The following is a 19,742-nucleotide window of genomic DNA, read 5'->3' as shown; positions in this document are numbered from 1 at the left end:
GATATACACAAACATATACACTTTTTAAAAATTTCCTCTTAAATGGTTCTTCTAAACCAATAGTTCTCAGCCTTCCTAACTATGGCCCTTTGATACAGTTCCTCATGTTGTAGTGACCCCGACCATATTGTTGCTTCTTCATAACTGTAATGTTGCTATTGTTATGAATTGTAAATGTTTCCCAATGGTCTTAGGAGAATCGACCACTGTGAAAGGGCCATTTGACACCCCTTTTGACCTACAGGTGGAGAAATATTCTAAACTATATGCCTTTTCTTTTTCTTACCCTATTGCCCCAGTTAGGCCACAGTAGACAACCTGCATAGTCCCTGATTTCATTTCTTTATCGTATTTCTTTTTTTAAATCATGTACATTGGTGTTTTGCCTGCATGAGTGAGTGTATCAAGTTCCTGGAACTGGAGTGAAAGCTGTGAGCTGCCATGTGGTTGTTGGGAATTGAACCCAGGTCCTCTGGAAGAGCAGCCAGAGCTCTTAACCACTGAGCCATCTCTCCAGCCCCTATTTTTTTTCTTAAGGAAGGGTAGTATAACTATGTCTTCAATCTTTCACCACTGTTGTGTTATAGGAACTTTGCTGAAATTTTTTTGGATTTTTTCTTTGTTCCTGAAACAAAGTTTCACCTTATACCCAAGGCTGGCCTTCTGCCTGGTAGGGATTATAGCCACGTGCCACCAGTCCATATTAAGCTGAGTTTTATCATAAATGGGCTTAGATTTGTAAATTTATTTCTCTGTGATTATTAGCATGCTCGTGCGGCTTTTCTTTTACTGTTATGTTTTCTATGATTTTCAGATGTTAAACCAACCTTTCACTTCTGGAATAAACCTTATGTGGTATTTCCTTTCTATATGGTGAGAAACTGAGGGTTTTTAATTTTTTTTTTCTGCATGTGTATGTTTATACACCATGTGTGTCCCTGGATCCCCTGGAACTGGAGTTACAGAGGTTGTGATCACCATGTGGGTGCTGGGACTCAAACCCACGTCCTCTGGAAGAACTGCTGCTTTCTCTCTCGAACCCCTGCAGTTTTGTTCTGTTTAACCCTAGCTCTTCTAATGGTAGTTTGAACCCTGTTTTCCTACTATCAAACATATTTCAATATTAATTTTCAGTTTCAAAACACAAAATAGCTAGGTTAGACACAAATCCATTTTGATTGTAGGGAAGACAACTCAATCATAACATCTTGAAGTTAATTTGTGGTGCATTTGAAATTTATTTAAGTAAAGGTAAGAGGCTCCCCCTCCTACCCCCAGTATTTTAGATTAAACTCAGGGCTCCTCACACCTGCTTAGGGGTTAGCACTGCACTACTGAGCTAGTAAACAAGGTTTTTTAAAAAAGCCTCCTTGAGGAAGTTAACCCAAAGGTAAACTAAATTTAATCAGTGTTATCACACAATTACCAACCAAACCAGGACACTTTGATGAGTGAAAGTAAATGCACTCAAATTTGGTTATCTAAGATTTAACTGGAGTTTAAGACAAACCAAAACAAGAAACAAGGAAAAATATATGAAAGAGATAAGGCCCGATAAGCAAACAATTTGATTTATGAGCCAATGTACTTTAGAGAGAAAACTAGGCCAGAAACTCAAGCGGAAGCAATGCTTCAAGCCTTGGAAACTAGAAACAAACCTTGCCTTTATTCTAAGGGTACAAAGATCCAGAGCAAAAGCATGCCTTTTTTTTCTTTTCTAAGACAACCTGGTTCAGTGTGGTGAAAGGTTGGCGAGGGTCCTTTGGAGGGAGACTGGTGGGATGAGAACCATGAAAACATCTTATAATTAACCACGGTAAGGACTGTACAGCTCTGTATTCTTAAAGCTACTCAACTGTGATTTTAAATAGATGAATTATATGGTATAGATTGTAGGCAAAAAAAAAAAAAAAAAAAAAAAAAAAAAAAAAAGTTTCCCAAAACAAAAATCCAAGGAACTGTTTTGAAGATCGGATCTCTCTATGCAGCTCTGGCTGTCCGGGGATGCACTACATAGACCAGGCTAGCCTCTTAAAGCCAAGGTTCACTTGGTCACAGCTGTGGTTAAAGGTATGCACCACTATGCCCACCTAGAAAACTATTATTCTCCAGAGATGACGGTGTGCTGGTTCATCTGGGGAAAGGGAAATACAATTGAGAAAATATCCCTACTTGATTGGTCTGTAGGGCATTTTCATGAAGGGATTGTTGTGTGTGGGATCAGCTCACTGTGGGTGGTGCCACGCCTGGACAGGTGATCTTGGGTTGTAGAAGGAAATAGGCTGAGCAAGCCATGGGGATCAAGCCAGTAAGTAGCTCCCTTTCACAGCCTGATTCAGTTCCTGCTCTTACTTACCCACACAACAGACTTAGAAACTGTTAAGTGCAAGTTGCTCTTGATCCTAGTGTTTTACCACAGCAATAGAAACCCTAAGATATGCCTTAAATATGTTAAGGAATGGGGTGTGTATCTCAGCGGCTGGATGCTTGCCTAGTATTATTTAGGCCCCTGGGTTCAAACTCTGGCACTTTTAAGTATACTATGGAGTCTGCTTCCTTCGGTAAGCAACTGAGTTAAGGTCTGTAAACATGACCAATGATGTCTTCCGCAAAGACTGATCATCTATCAAATCCTTATTTAAGGCCTGAACAAGCGGCACTCAAGCAAGTACTATACTTTCCCAAGATGTATGACTACTGGCCAATCAACCTGCTCTGCTCATCTCAAGCTTTTAGAACAGGCCTAGAAAATTCTAATAGTTCTCACATCTGCAGAAATTTCCTAAGACCCAAACACCTAAAGGTGGGCATACTATCAAATCCTACAATACTGTTTTTATATGCTTTTATGATACACACCTTTATTATAAAAGTATTTCATAAATTAGAAGCCAGATCAACAATTGTGATGGTGTAAGTTACTTAAATGTGCTACTTCCGTGCCATAGTGAACCTGAACTGAGTTGGTGGCTTACTCAGTACAAGAATGCAGCTTAATCTGCATCAACTTTAAATTACCAACTGTTCATTTCTACAATACTCTATTTAGCATTTTCAAAGCAAAACTGATGTTGGATAGGGGACTGCAGAAAGTGAAACAGCATTGAAAGGAGATCAGTTTCTCTGTGCGTGTCTCCAATCGATTTTCAAGAAAGCATCTACAAGGGCCCACGCTGGTCAGAGCTAAAGTATTCCCATCACCAAAGAAAAAGCCCAAACCACATATTGATTATATACAATTTATTTAATAAATTAATGTCATTCAAAATACAGTGCCAGAGCATTATGCAGTTGAACATGCCAGCAATGTTTGTCATGAGGCACCCGTGCTCAGGTTGCACAGGTTGCATTGGTGGCGCCCCACAGCTGCTAGTGGTTCCTGGGTTAATGCCAGAGCAGTGCTAGTGTCTGCTCCCCTGTACAGTCAGTGCAGACGATTCCTGCACGGCTCACCTTCCTACCCCTACCCCCCCAACATACACACATCAGGTTAAAAAACACACCTAGTAGATTCCTACACACAATCACTCTACAGTAATGCTCGGTATTAAATTAAGATGTAATGACCTGGTTAATCCACTCTAAATCTTTTTAAGATGGAGAACTACATCAGCAGCAGGTGGTTATATGCATGAGCCAACGTTAATGTAATACAGAAGTGGAGACATTTACTGATTAAAGCTCCACACAGACCCGCACAATGAGGGACTAGCAATTCATTTGCAAGCCCAGCAACTTAAGTCCACGCCTGGTAAGTGACCAGCTGACTGGACAACCTGTATTCTAGATAGACAAGTATAAGTCAGTGGGAAGGGAATACATGCACCTAGAATAGTGAGACTGATCCTGCAGTCACAGCTTTTCCTGTGTAATACCATAGACATATAGGAGATCTTCTCCAACAATAGTGTAGGATTTAAAGGACATTCTACACCAACATGAACATTAGTGTTAAGTGCAGCTGAATTATACTAGAAAAACTATATTCCAGGACTTTAAAAGTTCGGGAATTCAATACATATACTAAAATAATCTCAGCACAATTTTGATATACCACACTAGGAACAGAAAATTACCTTTAAAAGTGAAGTTCTGAACTGTACATACACAGGGCTAACAATGTTAGATAATCCAGACTCTTATGCTCACATGATACACATAAAAGCTTCTCAATTACCAAATAACCTATTTCATATTACAGAAGCATATCTTTCTGTATGACACACTGATATATATATATATATATATTATACTGATGCAAATATTAAGTAGGCCATAAAAATAAAATGTATCAAAGATAGATTTTTTTTTATGTACTCATACTTAAGTCCTTTTATATCCTCTGGTTTAGCAAAGGATATCACGAGTCTGGCATGTGCACCCCTCAACTCCCCTATACAGGGGGAAGTGCAACCATTTCTCCATCCAGTTCAAACTCCTCTGTCCCATCTGGTGAAAAAAGGTAAGTTGGCGGCTTCCAAGGAGATTCTTCAAGACAGGATGGATAAAGTTTCCCCACAGTGCATCGAAAATCTCTCCCCAGGTCCCACAGAACACGTTCAGATATATGCTGCCGCAGAGTCCACCGATCAAGTTCTAGATCATACTGGTAGGTGACATATTTAGCTCGTTCATTTAAGTGAGTTTCCCGCATAAACACACAAAGGGAGTTTGAGATCACAACAGCTCTCACACAGGGATCAGAGTACCTTTTAGCGGGGATGTTGGCTGCCATTTTCCATTCATTTTTATTCACATCATAAATTTCCACAGTTACTGAAGACCCATCTACAGTGCCAGAAGGGAGTCTTATGCCAGAGTTGGTGGCGATATGCAACCCTCCGATATAGAAAATCTTATCGCCAAAAGCCACAGCTGAAGCAAAAGACCTGCTTGTCTGCCGCATGGCCATTTCTACCCATGAGTCAGATCTCGGAAAGTAACAGTACATGAGGTTTAACGTCATCACATAAATGCAGTCATGGACCACGACTGCTGCACTCCACTGCCAAGCACAAGGTAAAGGGCTCACCATTGTCCACTCATCCTTCTCAGTGTCATATCTCTCTACAGTCCTTCGATTAAGTTCTCCACCAACACTATCTCCTCCAATTGCATAGATGTAGCCTTCACAGCACACCAAAGAGGGCTTCACACGGACGAAGAGCATTGGTGTCTTTGGAAACCAGGTATTTTGTTGTGCATCAAACCAGTAAAAGCAATTCACAGTTCTGAAGGCGGTTTGCAGTTTGCTTGTCTTACTGTGGTTTGTTTTTGTGTTTTTCAGGGGCACTTGGCCCCCTGCTATGTAAATATCATTATCAGGGGTTACAACTGTCCCAACCTTATGCAGATCAGCTGGTGGGCTGCATAACTTGTAAACTTTTTCTGCCTGGGGGCTGTAACAGACAGAAGAGTAAAGACTACACGGGTTTTCTGATGATGCTTCAATGAAAATCATCATCTCCTCCTTAGTCATCCCAAGTCTCGGTTTGAAAAACTTGGGCATGGACTTATAAAGACCTTGAACAACAACAGACTTATCGTTGGGCGGGAGCCCTTGGAACCAAGCTCTCTGTGTGACTTCTGAAAGTGCATCAATTCTGATTTGGCTAAGAACTGAAGACAAATACTGGGATCGTGACTCTGTGTTATACTCTAGCCACAGCATTGCAGCTTCTCGAACGGTTTCCTCCTTTTCTACATTTAAATTGTCACTGCTGAGAATGTCTACCAGAAGATCATGGGACAGCTGCATGAACGCCTCCTGGTGGTACACAGCAGTGAACTTGTGTTCCACCATTCTCTTAGCACTTTGCTTTAATTCTTCACAACTGAAGAGGTCAGCAAAACTCAACAACCGAACACAATTCTCTGCATTAATTTTTTTAATTAAGTATTCTCGGCAACGCTGTAATACATCTTCTACCTAAAATAAGAATGGAGAATAACAAATAGGAAATGATTTTTAAAGAGTGCTAAGAATCTAAATCTAGTACCCTACTGAGAGCCCTCTACAGGTTTCTTGTGGCAGACCCCCTCGTACTGTTCCAGACACTTATGTCTGGGTAAGAGACACTTTTCTGCAATAATAAAATCAGACTTCAGACTATACAGATGCTATTTCTTCCCCTTGCCCTCCTGTTCAGTCTGCTGTAACACACACAGTAAGCTCAGATTCAAGGAGCTATTTACATGATCTAAATGCTGCTTAACATTAGTCCCTGAGAGCTAAAGTTTTTCCTCGGTAGAAACAGATTCTTTTGTTTGTTTTTAGAGACAGGGGCTTGCTACAGGTAGCTGGCGTTGCCCTCAAACAACCAGCCTTCTCTCCCACCCCCAGCTGCTATGATCACAGTATGGTGACATGACACCACACCTGGTTGAAAACACCAGTTTCCAAAGTACAAGGTACTGCTCCAAGGCGGGGAAAGAGATGATGGGAATGCCCACGTTCCTACTAAAATCTGAACAGGGAGTCTGAGCAATACAGAACAGTTAATTATCCTAAAATGCATCAAACACCAATTTTACTTAACTACTTAATAGTTCAATAGATATAGTTCAATCAACATTACCATCAAATCTTCCATATCAATCTAAATTTGTGAGAGTTCTATCAAACATTAATGAATTTAAACTTTAAACATAAACATTCTTAAATTCAACAAATACTTAACTTGAAATTTAAATTCTGAAGTGCATCAGGCAAGATATGAAACCAGTATGAAAATTAGTCTCTGTCTTTCAAGACAGGTACTGTAGGTGTAGAAACTGGAGTGCCCTGGAATTTGTGGGTTTCCTGCCTCAGCCTTCCCAGTACTGGGATTAAAGGTGTGTACCACCATACCCAGCTTACTTAGTTTTAATTTACTAGTTTCTGTAACAGAACCCACACAGATAAGATATTGTGTTATTAATGCAGTGTTACCCCCTGAACAAATGGGAAAGTAAATATGGTGTTTCTATACCAATGTGTCTGTTATTTTGGCACACTTATCTTTTTTAAAATTATATCCCTGTCCACATAAAATCGGCATTAAAACCATACAGATACAGATATCATGAATGAGGGCCTGGAAAGATGACTGGTGTGAGCACTGGGCGCTCTTCCAGGGGACCCAGGTTCAACTCCCAGCATCCATGACAGCTTACTAGTGTCTGTAACTAATTCTACGAGACCTGGCACTTCACACAGACACGTACACGCAGGCCGACAGCAATGCATGAGGGCTGGAGAGATGGCTCAACAGGTAAGAGCACTGACTGCTCTTCCAGAGGACCGAGGTTCAATTCCCAGCACCCACATGGGAGCTCACACCTGTCTTTAACTCCAGGATCCAACAACCTCACATCAACACACACATATAGGAAAAACACCAATAAACTAAAACAAACAAACAAACAAAAAAAACCACACACACACACACACACACACAAACCAATGCACATAAAAATAATCTTTAAAAAAAAAAAAAAAGATACAACTGCTTGCTGATAAAATAAGGCACACACCGCAATAGCATTTACCTGCAGGAAGCAAGCTGTCTCATAGAGTTGCTCCACAGTGCTGTCATTCACTGCTAAGTTCCCGGTGTATGCATACGTTATTATCATCTGCAAGGCAGCAGCGTCCACATTCCTCAGGTGCACATGTGTCTGCTTGCTTTCACTCAGTCCACTCATGAACATGGCTCTACAGGAGACACGGAAAACATGCTGAATAAAGCAAAACAAACCAGGTAACATAGGATGTTTGTTCAGCGTATTTCCTTGTAGACAAGACTTTCAAAGACAATGAGAAAATCATGTATTTACAGGGCTGAAGACAAGGCAGACGATCAAAATTAACTTACTCCTCACAGTCACACAAGGGACTATTCAGCAACAAAACAGAAGAATTGATAAATGAACCTCAAAAACATTATGCTCAGTGAAGAAGCCAGAAACAAAAGACATGAGTTAATTTACATGAAATGTCCCCAAACTGTCAAATATACAGAGACAGAAAGCTGACTAATAGTTATCTAGAGCTGTACAAGGGACTGAGAAGTGACTATATAAAAATGAACAGAATAACAGAAATGTCTTAAATTAGATTGGAAATGGTAGCACAATTCTGACATCCTCAGAATCCAAGTAAAATGGCTCCTGGATACCCTCAGCACACAAAAGCAAAGATACTAAGTCCCTTTTTAAGACAAGGCATATTTATCCAAAATATACACATCTTTTGTAATTTACTTACCTACGGATCTGCCTATCTAGGCCTTGAACATGTTCTCCTGCCTCTCTCTCCAGTGCTAAGCATAGATAGACATGCACAATCACACCTAGTTCATGTGGTACTGGGGATCAATCCAGGATACATCATACATGGAGGAACACACTCTACCCACTGAACCACAGCCCCACCCAGCCCTTTATAGACTACTTATAATACTCCAAACAATGTAAATACATGCAAGGAGCTGCTAGACTGTTAAGGTTTTCCTTCTTACAATATTTTCTATTTGCTGCTGAATATGTAGTAAAAGCTGCAGAGGGCCGACTGAAGACTTAAAAAAAAAATGTGTGGAGTTTATGCTATATGAAGTGTCTACCTTTAAAAAAGGTTAGAAACCACTAAAGAATTCCTAAAAAACACACAGCTTCATTAGAAAAAACATGCAGGAAACTCTGCTGGAAAGACAATTGACACTGTGGGAATGCAGACCCTAGTTCTTTTGAGATATGGTTTCACTGTACCTCTGGCTATCCTGGAATTCACTAGGTAGTTAGACTGCTGAACTCAGCCTGCCTCTCTGCCTCTTGAGTGCTGGGATTAAAGGCATGCACCACCACTACACCAGACTACTTAAAAAGAATTGTTAACATTCATTTATTGTGCATGTCTACAGTGTGTATAGGATAGGGCTCAGGCCACAATGCATGTGGAGGGGAGCCAGAGAACAGCTTCTGGGAGTCAGTTCTGCCCCTCCAATTCTGTGGAACCAGAGTCTACTCAAGCTATCAGGCTTAATGGCAAATGCTGAGCCATGCTCCCGGGCTCACCCATTGGAACACTTAACTGAAAGGGTATTACTGCCCGGTGGTGGTGGTACACACCTTTAATCCCAGCGCTTGGGAGGCAGAGGCAGGTGGATCTCTGTGAGTTCGAGACTGACCTGATCTGTAAGAGCAAGTTCCAGGACAGCCTCCAAAGCCATAGAGAAACCTTGTCTCGAAATAAACCAAAAAGAAAGAAAGGAAGAATATTACTGCATGCACAAGAGAAAAAGTCTCTGTACACAATGCTGAAGAGTAAACCAAATCCTTTCCTCCTCCCCAGCTTGCTTTTTTGGTCATGGCGTTTCAGCGCAGCAACAGAAACTCCAAGACTGCTGGCTTATGTGGTAGCAAACAAGGAGACGCTGTCTCAAAATGGGAGGCTAAGTCTGAGACTTGAAGTTTGTGCCCTGACCTATATACACCTATGTACCCCCTACATACATACAATACACACATACCACACATCAGAACAGAATAAGTTGTGTGTGTAACAACCCTGAATTCTAAAGGCAAGATCCAGCTAAAATATTTGAGAACTATTATTAAGGCATATACCATAATTTACTCATACAAAGATCATAAGGAAAAAACTAGTATGTTTTCTTCTTGTGACTATAAAACTAGTCCAATCACAAGATCTTAATGATATGAAGTTTTAATTATACACACTTACTGAACTACTTTATGTACTCAATAAATATAAGTGGTTACTTTAAGGACAAACATGTTTTCCCATAAAATCATGGAAGCTAAAGAACGGAACTACAGGGTGCAGAGATGACTCGCTAATTAAGAACACAGGCTGCTTTTCCAGAGGACCTGGATTCTGTTCCCAACACCCATGTGTAACTCAAGTTCCAGGGGATCCAACACTTTCTTCTGGCCTTTAAGGGCACTGCATGCAGCCAAACATAGACAAAAATTTACTTTTGAAAGGTAGCTTGAGGGCTGGAGAGATGGCCTGATCATTGAGAACTGACCGTTCTTCCAGAGGTCCCAGGTTCAATTCCCAGCACCCACATGGTAGCTCACAACTGTTCTACAACTTATGCATGTAATGCACAGACATACATATGCAGGCACAACACCAATATACACAAATATATATAAAAAATAAATAAATAAAAAATGTGGCTTGAATAATGGCTACACAGAACTGGTTGCTCTTCCAGGACCTGGGTTCAATTACCAGCACTGACATAGTGACTCACAACCATCTACAACTCCAGTTCCAGGGGATCGAAACCCTTCCTGACCACATATGTGGTTCAGACTTGCATGCATGCAAAACCCTTGCATACACAAAATAAACCAATGAAAGAAAGGAACTAGTAAACAATGGAAGCCCTGAAGATACCCTTGCCTTTAAAACTGTAATTACAGTATTAATGAAAGATTAAAGTTGCCCTGTCTTCAAATATCTCAATTCAGAAATATAACTTGATAAATATAACACCAAAAACACCAATAAGATGACTCAGCAGGTAAAGATCTTTGTTCACCAAGCCTAATGACCTGAGTTCAATTCCCAGGATCCACACACACAAATGTAAGTAACATTTGTTACAACCACAAACTTAAGAAAAAAATGAAGCCATAATACAGAAAATATTTACAGAATTTCTCTTGAATATTGTGTGTGTGTGTGTGTGTGTGTGTGTGTGTGTGTGTGTGTGTGTGTGTATGTGATGAATGCTAAGGTAACTAACATTAAAAAGCCTACCCTAATAATGGTGAAGCAAGAGAATCATACAAGTTCACAAAATATAGATCAGCTTGAGCAACAAAACCAACAGATGGGAATCTGTAAGAAAAGCATAGAACTCTTTTCAACAATGGCTCATCAATTTGCAATTAAGTCATTAAGAAGAGACTTTTGAACTCAGGTATCCATTCACTGAACCTAAAACCCTGGATTTCTACCATCAGTTAAGATGGTCTTAAACATCTGAAAAACAAAAATGAAGATCACTATTCTTATTTTTAATTATTATTTGAGTCTGTTGCGTAACTCTTCAGTTTATAAACAACCATGATTTTCTAAATGAACTATTAAAAAAAAAGTAAGTAAATGATAACTATTCAAGAGAAACTCTATTCATACTCTCTGTGTTACGGCTTCATTATTTTCTTCATTAATTTTGTGGCTGTAAGAATAGTATATTCTTTTATGTCATGTAAACTTTAATCACATTTAGTTGTGTGTGAAACAGTTCATGTGTGGAAGCCAACACACAACCTGGAGGGGTTAGTTCTGTCTTTTTTACTTTGTGGGTCCTAGGGATTGAATTTAGGTCATTAAGCTAGGCAAGCAAAGGTCTTTACCTGTCAGTCATTTTGCCGTTACACAGTAAGTTCAAGAACAACCAAAGTTACACAGTGAGACTGTCTTAGAAAACTAAAACTTTAACATTTGACAGAATATCACTCCAGGCAGTGAGATGGCTTACTGGGTTAAGGCTTGCTGGACACCCTCAGATCCACGTTCACGGCTATGTGTAAAGGTCTTTAATGTATAGCTTGCAAGTCTACACTTGAGAGCCACTAAAAATTCAGTCATCTCCATTTATTTAAAAAAAAAAAAAAAGTACCTGATCACTGCAAACTTGCAAACTGGCCTTGTAACACAAAGGAAAATCAGTGTCTGAAACTGCATGAGAACCACCTGGTGGTGGTGGCACACGGCTTTAGTTCCAGCACTGGGAAGGGAAAGGCAGGCGGATCTCTGTGAGTTTGAGGCCAGCCTGGTCTACAGAGTGAGTTCCAGGGCAGGCTCCAAAGCTACACAGAGAAACCCTGCCTCGAAAAACCAAAAAACAAAAAACCCACAAAACAAACTGAAACCAAAGTGGCTGGCACTGCGCAGCCAACTGCCATTTGGGTCCTGGCTTGTCTGAGGAATGTGCCACCTCTTCAGTTTTATGTAAATCAATCTTCCAAGTCAATTCAGTCTGCCTTGCTTATAGATGCCACAAACAGGCAGCAGAAACAATTTTTTTCTTTTTGTAGCACATAGTCCACATTTAATTTACCTTAGTCATCCTGTCTTTTCAAATATTGAGTAAAACTTACCTGAAAGACAGAGGATAAAGCAATTTCTTTACCTTAGCTTCTATTCTTAGGGACCTTAAAGATGAGACACATCCTGAAAGTCTAATCATTTGTCTATGGTGCACTGTGACCCTCTCAGAATCTACCTGAAGGTGGGAGAACCAGCTGTGGCAAGCAAGAAACCTGTCTTCTTTCTCCACTAACTGCTCTAGGGCACACCTGCCCACGCCCACACAGTGTAAATAAAGAAATTTAAACAACACTGATACTACAAACTAAACAAGACTTACCTGAAATAGGAGCTACATGTTGCAAGAACCATCTTATGACAAGGGAACTCAGTGCCCTCAACAATTAACACTATGTCAGTAAACAACTGCTGTTCATAAAACAGTTTCAACTGTTCCAACAAGGACACAGCATACTCCGTATTGATCTGCCTTTCCTCTTGAGTAGACATGATTGCATTCCGTCAATATCTTCCAGAACAGAGTAGAAAAGTCTGTCTTGATGGAAGGTCAAAGGAATACTTCAGAAATAAACGGGGGGCGTCCACTTGCTGTTATCTGTAGCATTCAGAACCAGAACTGATCCAATCACAGAGTAGAGTATCTTGCTACAGGCTTAGTCTGTGCTAGGCCATCCTTCGCTAGAGTTTTTCCACAGACACTACAGACATCCTGCTTAAGTCTGCAAATGTGCAGCTCATGAATAAGGGAAAAATAGAGGAGGTAGATTCTGTTGCAACATCTTATGTTCAGTAGGTTTTCTGCAATACTAAAAAGAAAAAAGTTCAGTTAGAATATGTAGAACAAGCCTTTAGAATACAATGTTTAAATCAACACCCTTCAACAATATTGCGTTTATATGAAGTTTCAATCAACTTTAGATATTAACATAAAATGAAAGAAGAAAAATGAATTGTCCAAGTTCATAACATTTAAAATAACTAGGCTGCAGAAAATTAGTTATACTTTAAACTTTTTGCCTTCCATACAAGAAATAAACGTTCAAGAAGACAACACGAATAAACAGCCAATCTTGAGGTTCTTTAAAGAATTTAAATCACAAAGCCAGATCTAGTTTTTTTTTAACAGAACACATGACTGTAATTTAAGGCAGAAAACAACAAATGCCCTCTTTTGTGGTGGTTGTCACACTCTGGACATATTTAATCGTCACAGAGACTACACAGCAACTAGGGTCAAAATCATTAATTTCTAAAGTGTAAGAAATTCTAATGCGTACATGTAGGTATTAAATGTGTTTTGTTTTGAGGAACTGGGGCTAGAACCCAGAGTCACAACACATCAGCAAGCACTCCTCCACCCAGTCACTCCCTAAACCACACATGGGAAGCATGTGTAATTTATCTCTTTGCACTGTGTTCTCTCTTGGAATGTTTATGAGATTAACATATTGCTACAAAGAAAAACAATGATACTATACAAATTATAATGTTTTCCAAATTAATGTGTGAACTTAAGTTGTCAGAATACTTGAATTAAGAACTAACAAGTTTCGCCTAAAGACTATCACAGTAAGATGCATTATAAACCACCAACAAATCCAAGTACACATAAGAGATCAGGCACAATCAACATGGGATTTGAAATTAAGACTGCCTAGCCCAGTGGTGGTGGCTCATGCATTTGATCTCAGCACTTGGGAGGCAGAGGAAAGTTCTCTGAGGTCAAGGTCAACCTCGTCTATAAGGCAAATTCCAGGACAGCCAGGGATACACAGAGAAACCCTGTCTTGAAAAACAAAACCACCAACTAAAAAAAAAAAAAAAAAGGACTCCACTATTTCAAGAATACTGGAATAGCTAGACAATCACTATTGATGGCTAATATTGACTGTCAGTTTATAAGATTTAGAATTACCATGAAAACAAATCTCTGGGCATGTCTGTAAAGAAGTTTCTAGGCTAGTTAATATGAAAAGACCTACTGTAAATGTAGACAGCACACCCAATGCTCTGGGGGGGGGGGTGTCCCATATTGAATAGAAAGGAGTCATGTTGCTGGGCAGCAGCATTCAGAACTTGCTGCTTCCTGCCTGTAGAGTGATATGACTGACCACTGTTCGGAGGCCCTGCTGGTCAGAGGCCTGGCAGCTTTCTTCAAGCTCGGCAACATGAAGGACACTTAATGCTGATTATGGTTTGTCTCCAGTCTTCTCAATCCTATATATTTCCTACACTCTGGAATAAAGTTGAGTTGCCTCACTGAAGTCAGCTCTGGGACAGCTGTCTCCATGGTATACACAGTCTTCTGAACCTTGTTCCCCACACCCTCGTGGACCAATGGCCAATGATCGCCAAGGAAGGAGAACCACACCGCAGCCTCTACGCTCTCAAAACCATAAGTCAAAATAAACCCTTCTTTAAGCTGCTCTTATCCATGCATTTGTTACATCAAGAAATGCTCAAAGGAGGAACCCCACATCTATATTCTACTACATAATATTCACTTAATAAAGGAACAAAAAAGTTGAGCTGGAACGATGGCTTAGTGGTTAAGAGCACTGGCTTCTCTCCCAGGACCAGGGTTCAGTTCTTATGAGCTCACACGGCAGCTCACAAACTTCTGTAACTCTAGTTCCAGGGGCCTGGAGCCCTCTTCTGGCCTCCTTCAGGAAAAACACCCACAGGAGCAAAACAACCAACAATAAAACTTAAAAACAAGCAAAAATTCAAATGAATTACAGTTTAATTAAAATATATTTGGAACTCGGTAGCTGGAGAGATGGCTCAGAAGTTAAGAGCACTGGCTGCTCTCCCAGAGGTCCTAGATTCAATTCCCAGCAACCACATAATGGCTCACAACCATCTATAATGGAATCTGATGCCCTCTTCTGGTCTGCAGGCAAACACCAGACAGAACACTGTATACATAATAAATAACCTAAATAAAAAAAAAAAAAAGAAAGAAAGAAAGAAAAGGAGAACTCAGTATTTCTAACATGTAGTGTGTCAAAGAAATTATAAACCAGAAAATGAAGAGGGAAATCCACAAAGATGGTTGCCTGTAAATTAACCCCCCAAACACCCCAATTTTAAATTAGATAACCCTGAGCTCCAAAATCAGAAAGGGGGTGGGCAGTGGTGGTGCAGGCCTTTAATCCCAGCACCTGGGAGGCAGAGGCAGGTGGATTTCTTTGAGTTCCAGGCCAGCCTGGCCTACTGGCAGCGACTGCCAGGACAGGCTCCAAAGCTACACAAGAGAAACCCTGTCTGGAAAAAAAACAAAACAAAATCAGAAAGGGAAGTAATTTTAACATAAAACCTGTATGTATGATCATCACTGGAACTACTGCTATTTCCTCAAAGTATCAATCATTCAGGGTACCAAAGAGCTCACAAAGTATCTTCTGGCCAAACTACACAACTGCTAGAATTGCTAAAGATACAGTCAGGTATCCACAAGTTAACTATGGAAGTAACTAAAAAAAAAAACAGTTGTAAAAGCAAAGTGACTTCTGTCATCCTTCCAGATCTGAAAGTTAAATCATAAATCTAAGTTCCATTCTACATTCCCTGAGGTTATGAACATCAAAGATCACTGGCCACTACCAAAAATAATGCAAGTATTCAATCACAGCAGCAACTCTACACTATCCTACGTTATCTACCATGTGACAATACACCTTACCTGCTTTTTCCTCTTTTCAACAACTATTTTCATATCATTCTATTTTGTATCTAAACTTTACAAGTGACATAGCTTAATCATGGAGTGAATGCCAGGCATATTCAAGTCCCTGAACTCAATTCCCAGTACAGCAGTAACATTATTATTTATTGAGTACTGTCATGTGTCAATAATTATACTTGAGGTATAGAGAGAGTTGCCAACCACCAGAGCTCTCAAACACCAAGTATATTTACGTTACAAATCACAGCCCGAACTACAGCTGACTTTTTAAGTCTCTTAAGAAACCAGGGAAAGAAGTCAGGGGCAGTTGAAAGAGTGAAACAGTAACCATCACAGACAAGCTGGGATCAGAAACGTTTTCCTCCAGCTACAGCTTTCCTTTAACTGTCAAACCTTTCTTAGGGGAGATGGGTACAAACCTAAGGCCTTGCTACTGCTAGCTAAGCTGTGGATACTCCAGCCCACGTTGTTTTATAGTTAGACAGGGTTAGCTGTCTTAATGTGGTCACTGATTTGATAGCGTTTTTTGTTTGGTTGAGTTTGTTTCTGTTTTAGAGACATCACTATGTATTGCCAAGTATGGTTACTAAGCTGAAATTCTCTTGCCTCAACCTCCCTACAGGCCTGTACTACAAATCACTGAAAGAGAAACAAGGCACTTTACTCTTTGCCTTAAAAAATACTGCAGAGAGGGCTGGAGAAATGACTCACCAGTTAAAAGAGCACTGGCTGCTCCATCAGAGGCCCTAAGTTCAATTCCCAGCACCCACATGGTGCTTCACAACCATCTGTAATAAGATCTGGCGCCCTCTTCTGGCCTGCAGGTATACGTGCAGACAGAACCCTGCATACATAACTAAATAAATAACCCCCCAAAAAAGAAATAATGCAGATCCACCAAGTCCTTATCCACCACTAAGAGGAACTCACAGTGGGAAGGGAAGAAATAATTCAGAATCTATTTAAATATTCTGTGTTTTGTTAAGGAACAAAAATAATTAATTTAAAAAAAAAGCTTTCAAAACACATATTTTTCCTTCATATCTCTGCCCCAACAACAGTATGCAACTGAATGGATTCAGTTTAATACAACTGTATTCACAAAAAAAAAAAAAAAAAAAAAAAAAAAAAAAAAAATGACAATACCACTGTTTTAACCTACTTTTGTTGCTTGTGTGTGCTTTGTTTTTTAGAAAGGGTCTCAGGACATATTCTCCAGCTGGACTTCTGATTGATCTTCCTGCCTCTACGTCCAGGTGCTGGGATTACAGGGGTGTGCCACATCAAATTTATGTAAGCCCAGGACTTTCTGTATACTAGGCAAGCACTTGAGCTGAACCTCATTATGTGGCTGAGGTTGGCCCTGGGATATCTTTGAGTGCTGTGAATACAGGTGCTACAGTGTATAAACATACACCCTCAGTTTTTATTAGAGTATTTTCTCTTTAAATCATACAGATGAGCAAACACAGCCTTAAATTACCGGAAATTGAATTAAATAGGAACTCTAGTTAACCTTACCTGTATATATTGAACATACAACACTTTTCTTCAAAATTGGAATATTTTTTGGTGGTTGTTTTTTGAAACAGGGTTTCAGTAGCTCAAGCTGTCTGGAACTGAGTCCAGAATGACCTCAAAATCACAGCTAAACTCCAGCTCCAGTAAATGCTAGGATTACAGACATGAGCCACCACACCTGGATTTCACCTAACATTTGTTACCTATCCAAACATTGCTATTCCTTGCTCAGCGGACTTTGGAAACAGTTTTTCCCTTATATATGAGTACCCTTCATTAAGCCTCCAAAAACTTAAGCCCTAAAGTGAAAGGAAGACATCCCTCCCCCAGATATATACACATGTTGATTAAGGCTGTTACAGAGGCAAAAATAGTTAGCTAGCCTAGGCACACATCCCAGCCAACAGCCACGGCAGGAACAATGCCTGAACCTAAGCGTTCAAGACTCCATGTCCAAAAGCACAACAAACCCCAACCAACCAAACCAAAACCCCCACTGTCTGAGTATGGTGGTGCTCACCTGAAAACCAGCTCTAGGGAGGCGGAGGCAAGAAGATCCTAAGTTTAAGGCCAGCCTGGGCTACACAGGGAGAGATTCTGTCTCAAAATCAGAAACACAAAAGCCAGATGTGGTAGTGTACGTTTTTAATTTCAACACTCAGAGGCAAAGGCAGGAGGATCTCTACTTAGGCAGGAGGCCAGCCTAATCTATATATAATGAGTTCCAGGCCAGACAGGACTACATAGTGAGGCCCTATCTAAAAACAAAACAAAAAGAACACAACTATTACTTATAATGATCTGGTCCAAAACTACTTAAAATTGCTATTTTATTAACTGTAGCAATATTTACATACATTTGAAAATACAAGATGTATAAAAGGCAAGATTACACAAAGATATATTTATACAAAGAGCCAGCACATTTACATAACCCCAGCACTCAAGGCAGACATTTACCAAATATACAGACTCATTAGATAAAGCCAGGGCAAGAGACTGTCAAATCACTCTACATGCCATAGTTTCTGGTCAGTACCAGAAGGTTTATGTTTGTTGTCTGAATTGTTTATTTCACTTGGCTCTAAGAGCATAAAAAAGTGATTGTCTAACTTGCATAAGCACCCATCCTCCAAGTGTGTAAATCTTCAGGATGCAAGAGTCAAACTACGCCTGAAAGTTATCTGCCAATCTCCATAAAGGAAATACTACTGAAAGTGGTAACAATAACAATGGATTAAAAAACTGATATTACATGAAGAACTAACAAATTAAAAGTACAAAATATGACAGCAGTGGGAACAGCCACCTAATTCTCCTTTAAAATCTAGTTTCCATTCTTACAGCTTTGTCAGCAAACCCTTTTACCAAGCAACCATGGAGACAAACAGGAGCAAAGAAAGCTTTCAGACGCTAACCAGGCAGACAGAGGATAAAGTACAGAATAAACTCAACTGATGTGACAACAAGAGCTACCAACAAGTAGCTAATTTGTGGATGAAAAATGAAGTGTAAAATAGGAGGGAAGCACAGTTTGGTGAAGTCCCTGAAGTCCTTGGACTTGAGCTACACAGAGACTTCCATGCCAGCCTGAGCTAAGAGTGAGACTCTGTCTTTAAAAGATAAATGATGGAGAAAGAGAGTATTAACAAGTCTTGCAGTTTTTTTTTTTCTTAATAAAGACTTATTTAATGTATGTGTGCTCTGTCTACATGTAACCCTTTATGCCAGAAGAGGGCATGAGATCTCACTATAGATGGTTGTAAACCAGCATGTGGTTGTGGGAATTGAACTCAAGACCTTTAGAAGAGCAGCCAGTGCTCTTAATCTCTCCAGCCCTTGCAGCTGATACATTAAAAAATTTTAGATTTTGTAATTATTTAGATAAATAAGTTTTAATAATCTATTGCACAGTGAGGTATTCCACAGTAATCCTGTTATTGCACAGAAACTGTTAAATTATTTGGGAGATGGACCTCTGGGAATGCCTGCTGATGGAGGGCTATCTTGATTATGTTAATTCATGTGACTCATCAAGTCCCATCTTAATCGTGAGTGAGACCATTTTCTGGCCAGCAATCCTAACTGAACACAACAGAGAAAGGAAGCTGAGCATTGGCCACGTCTCTCCACTGAATGTGGATCAATGTGACCAGCTCACTTGAAAGTGGCTGCTGTGGCATCTCAGCCAGGATGGACTATAACCTGGAACTCTGAGCCAAACTAAAGCGTCCGTCATTGTTTTGGCTGTGGCATTTTATCATAGCCAGAGAAAGAGAAACAAAGACCCTGGGCTACAAGTGGACTGTCTCAAACAGCAAAACATGAGAACTGCCAAGAGCAGAGTTAAAATGTTTCTCTCTTCTCAAGCCCCATAGGTAGGTGAGGTGATAAGCATATTAAATAACTTGATTTAGCCATTCCAGACTAAATCATTAAGTTGGGGTGGGAGAGATGGCT

At 40.0% G+C, this 19,742-nt stretch overlaps 1 protein-coding gene across 1 annotated transcript; it reads right to left on the bottom strand.

Moving 5' to 3' along the window:
* Positions 1-3,225: 3,225 nt before the first annotated feature.
* Kbtbd2 (kelch repeat and BTB domain containing 2) lies at positions 3,226-12,729 on the bottom strand. Its single transcript, XM_051203171.1, has 3 exons — positions 12,393-12,729; positions 7,531-7,696; positions 3,226-5,929 (listed from the first exon to the last, which is right to left on the bottom strand). The coding sequence occupies exons 1-3, from the start codon at positions 12,560-12,562 to the stop codon at positions 4,394-4,396; spliced, it is 1,872 nt and encodes a 623-aa protein (XP_051059128.1). The 5' UTR covers positions 12,563-12,729; the 3' UTR covers positions 3,226-4,393.
* Positions 12,730-19,742: the final 7,013 nt, after the last annotated feature.

The sequence above is a fragment of the Phodopus roborovskii genome, unplaced genomic scaffold (genome assembly GCF_943737965.1).
Source record: "Phodopus roborovskii unplaced genomic scaffold, PHOROB, whole genome shotgun sequence".
Lineage (NCBI taxonomy): Eukaryota > Metazoa > Chordata > Mammalia > Rodentia > Cricetidae > Phodopus > Phodopus roborovskii.
This window is presented reverse-complemented; position numbering and strand designations above follow the sequence as displayed.

Bases quoted from the DNA above. Each gene is read 5' to 3' on its own strand.
- Kbtbd2 (XM_051203171.1), bottom strand. From the start codon at position 12,562: ATGTCTACTCAAGAGGAAAGGCAGATCAATACGGAGTATGCTGTGTCC. The intron at 7,697-12,392 runs GTAAGTCTTGTT...TGTCTCCTGTAG, and splicing joins ACATGTAGCTCCTATTTCAG to AGCCATGTTCATGAGTGGAC. The intron at 5,930-7,530 runs GTAAATGCTATT...TTCTTATTTTAG, and splicing joins AGACAGCTTGCTTCCTGCAG to GTAGAAGATGTATTACAGCG.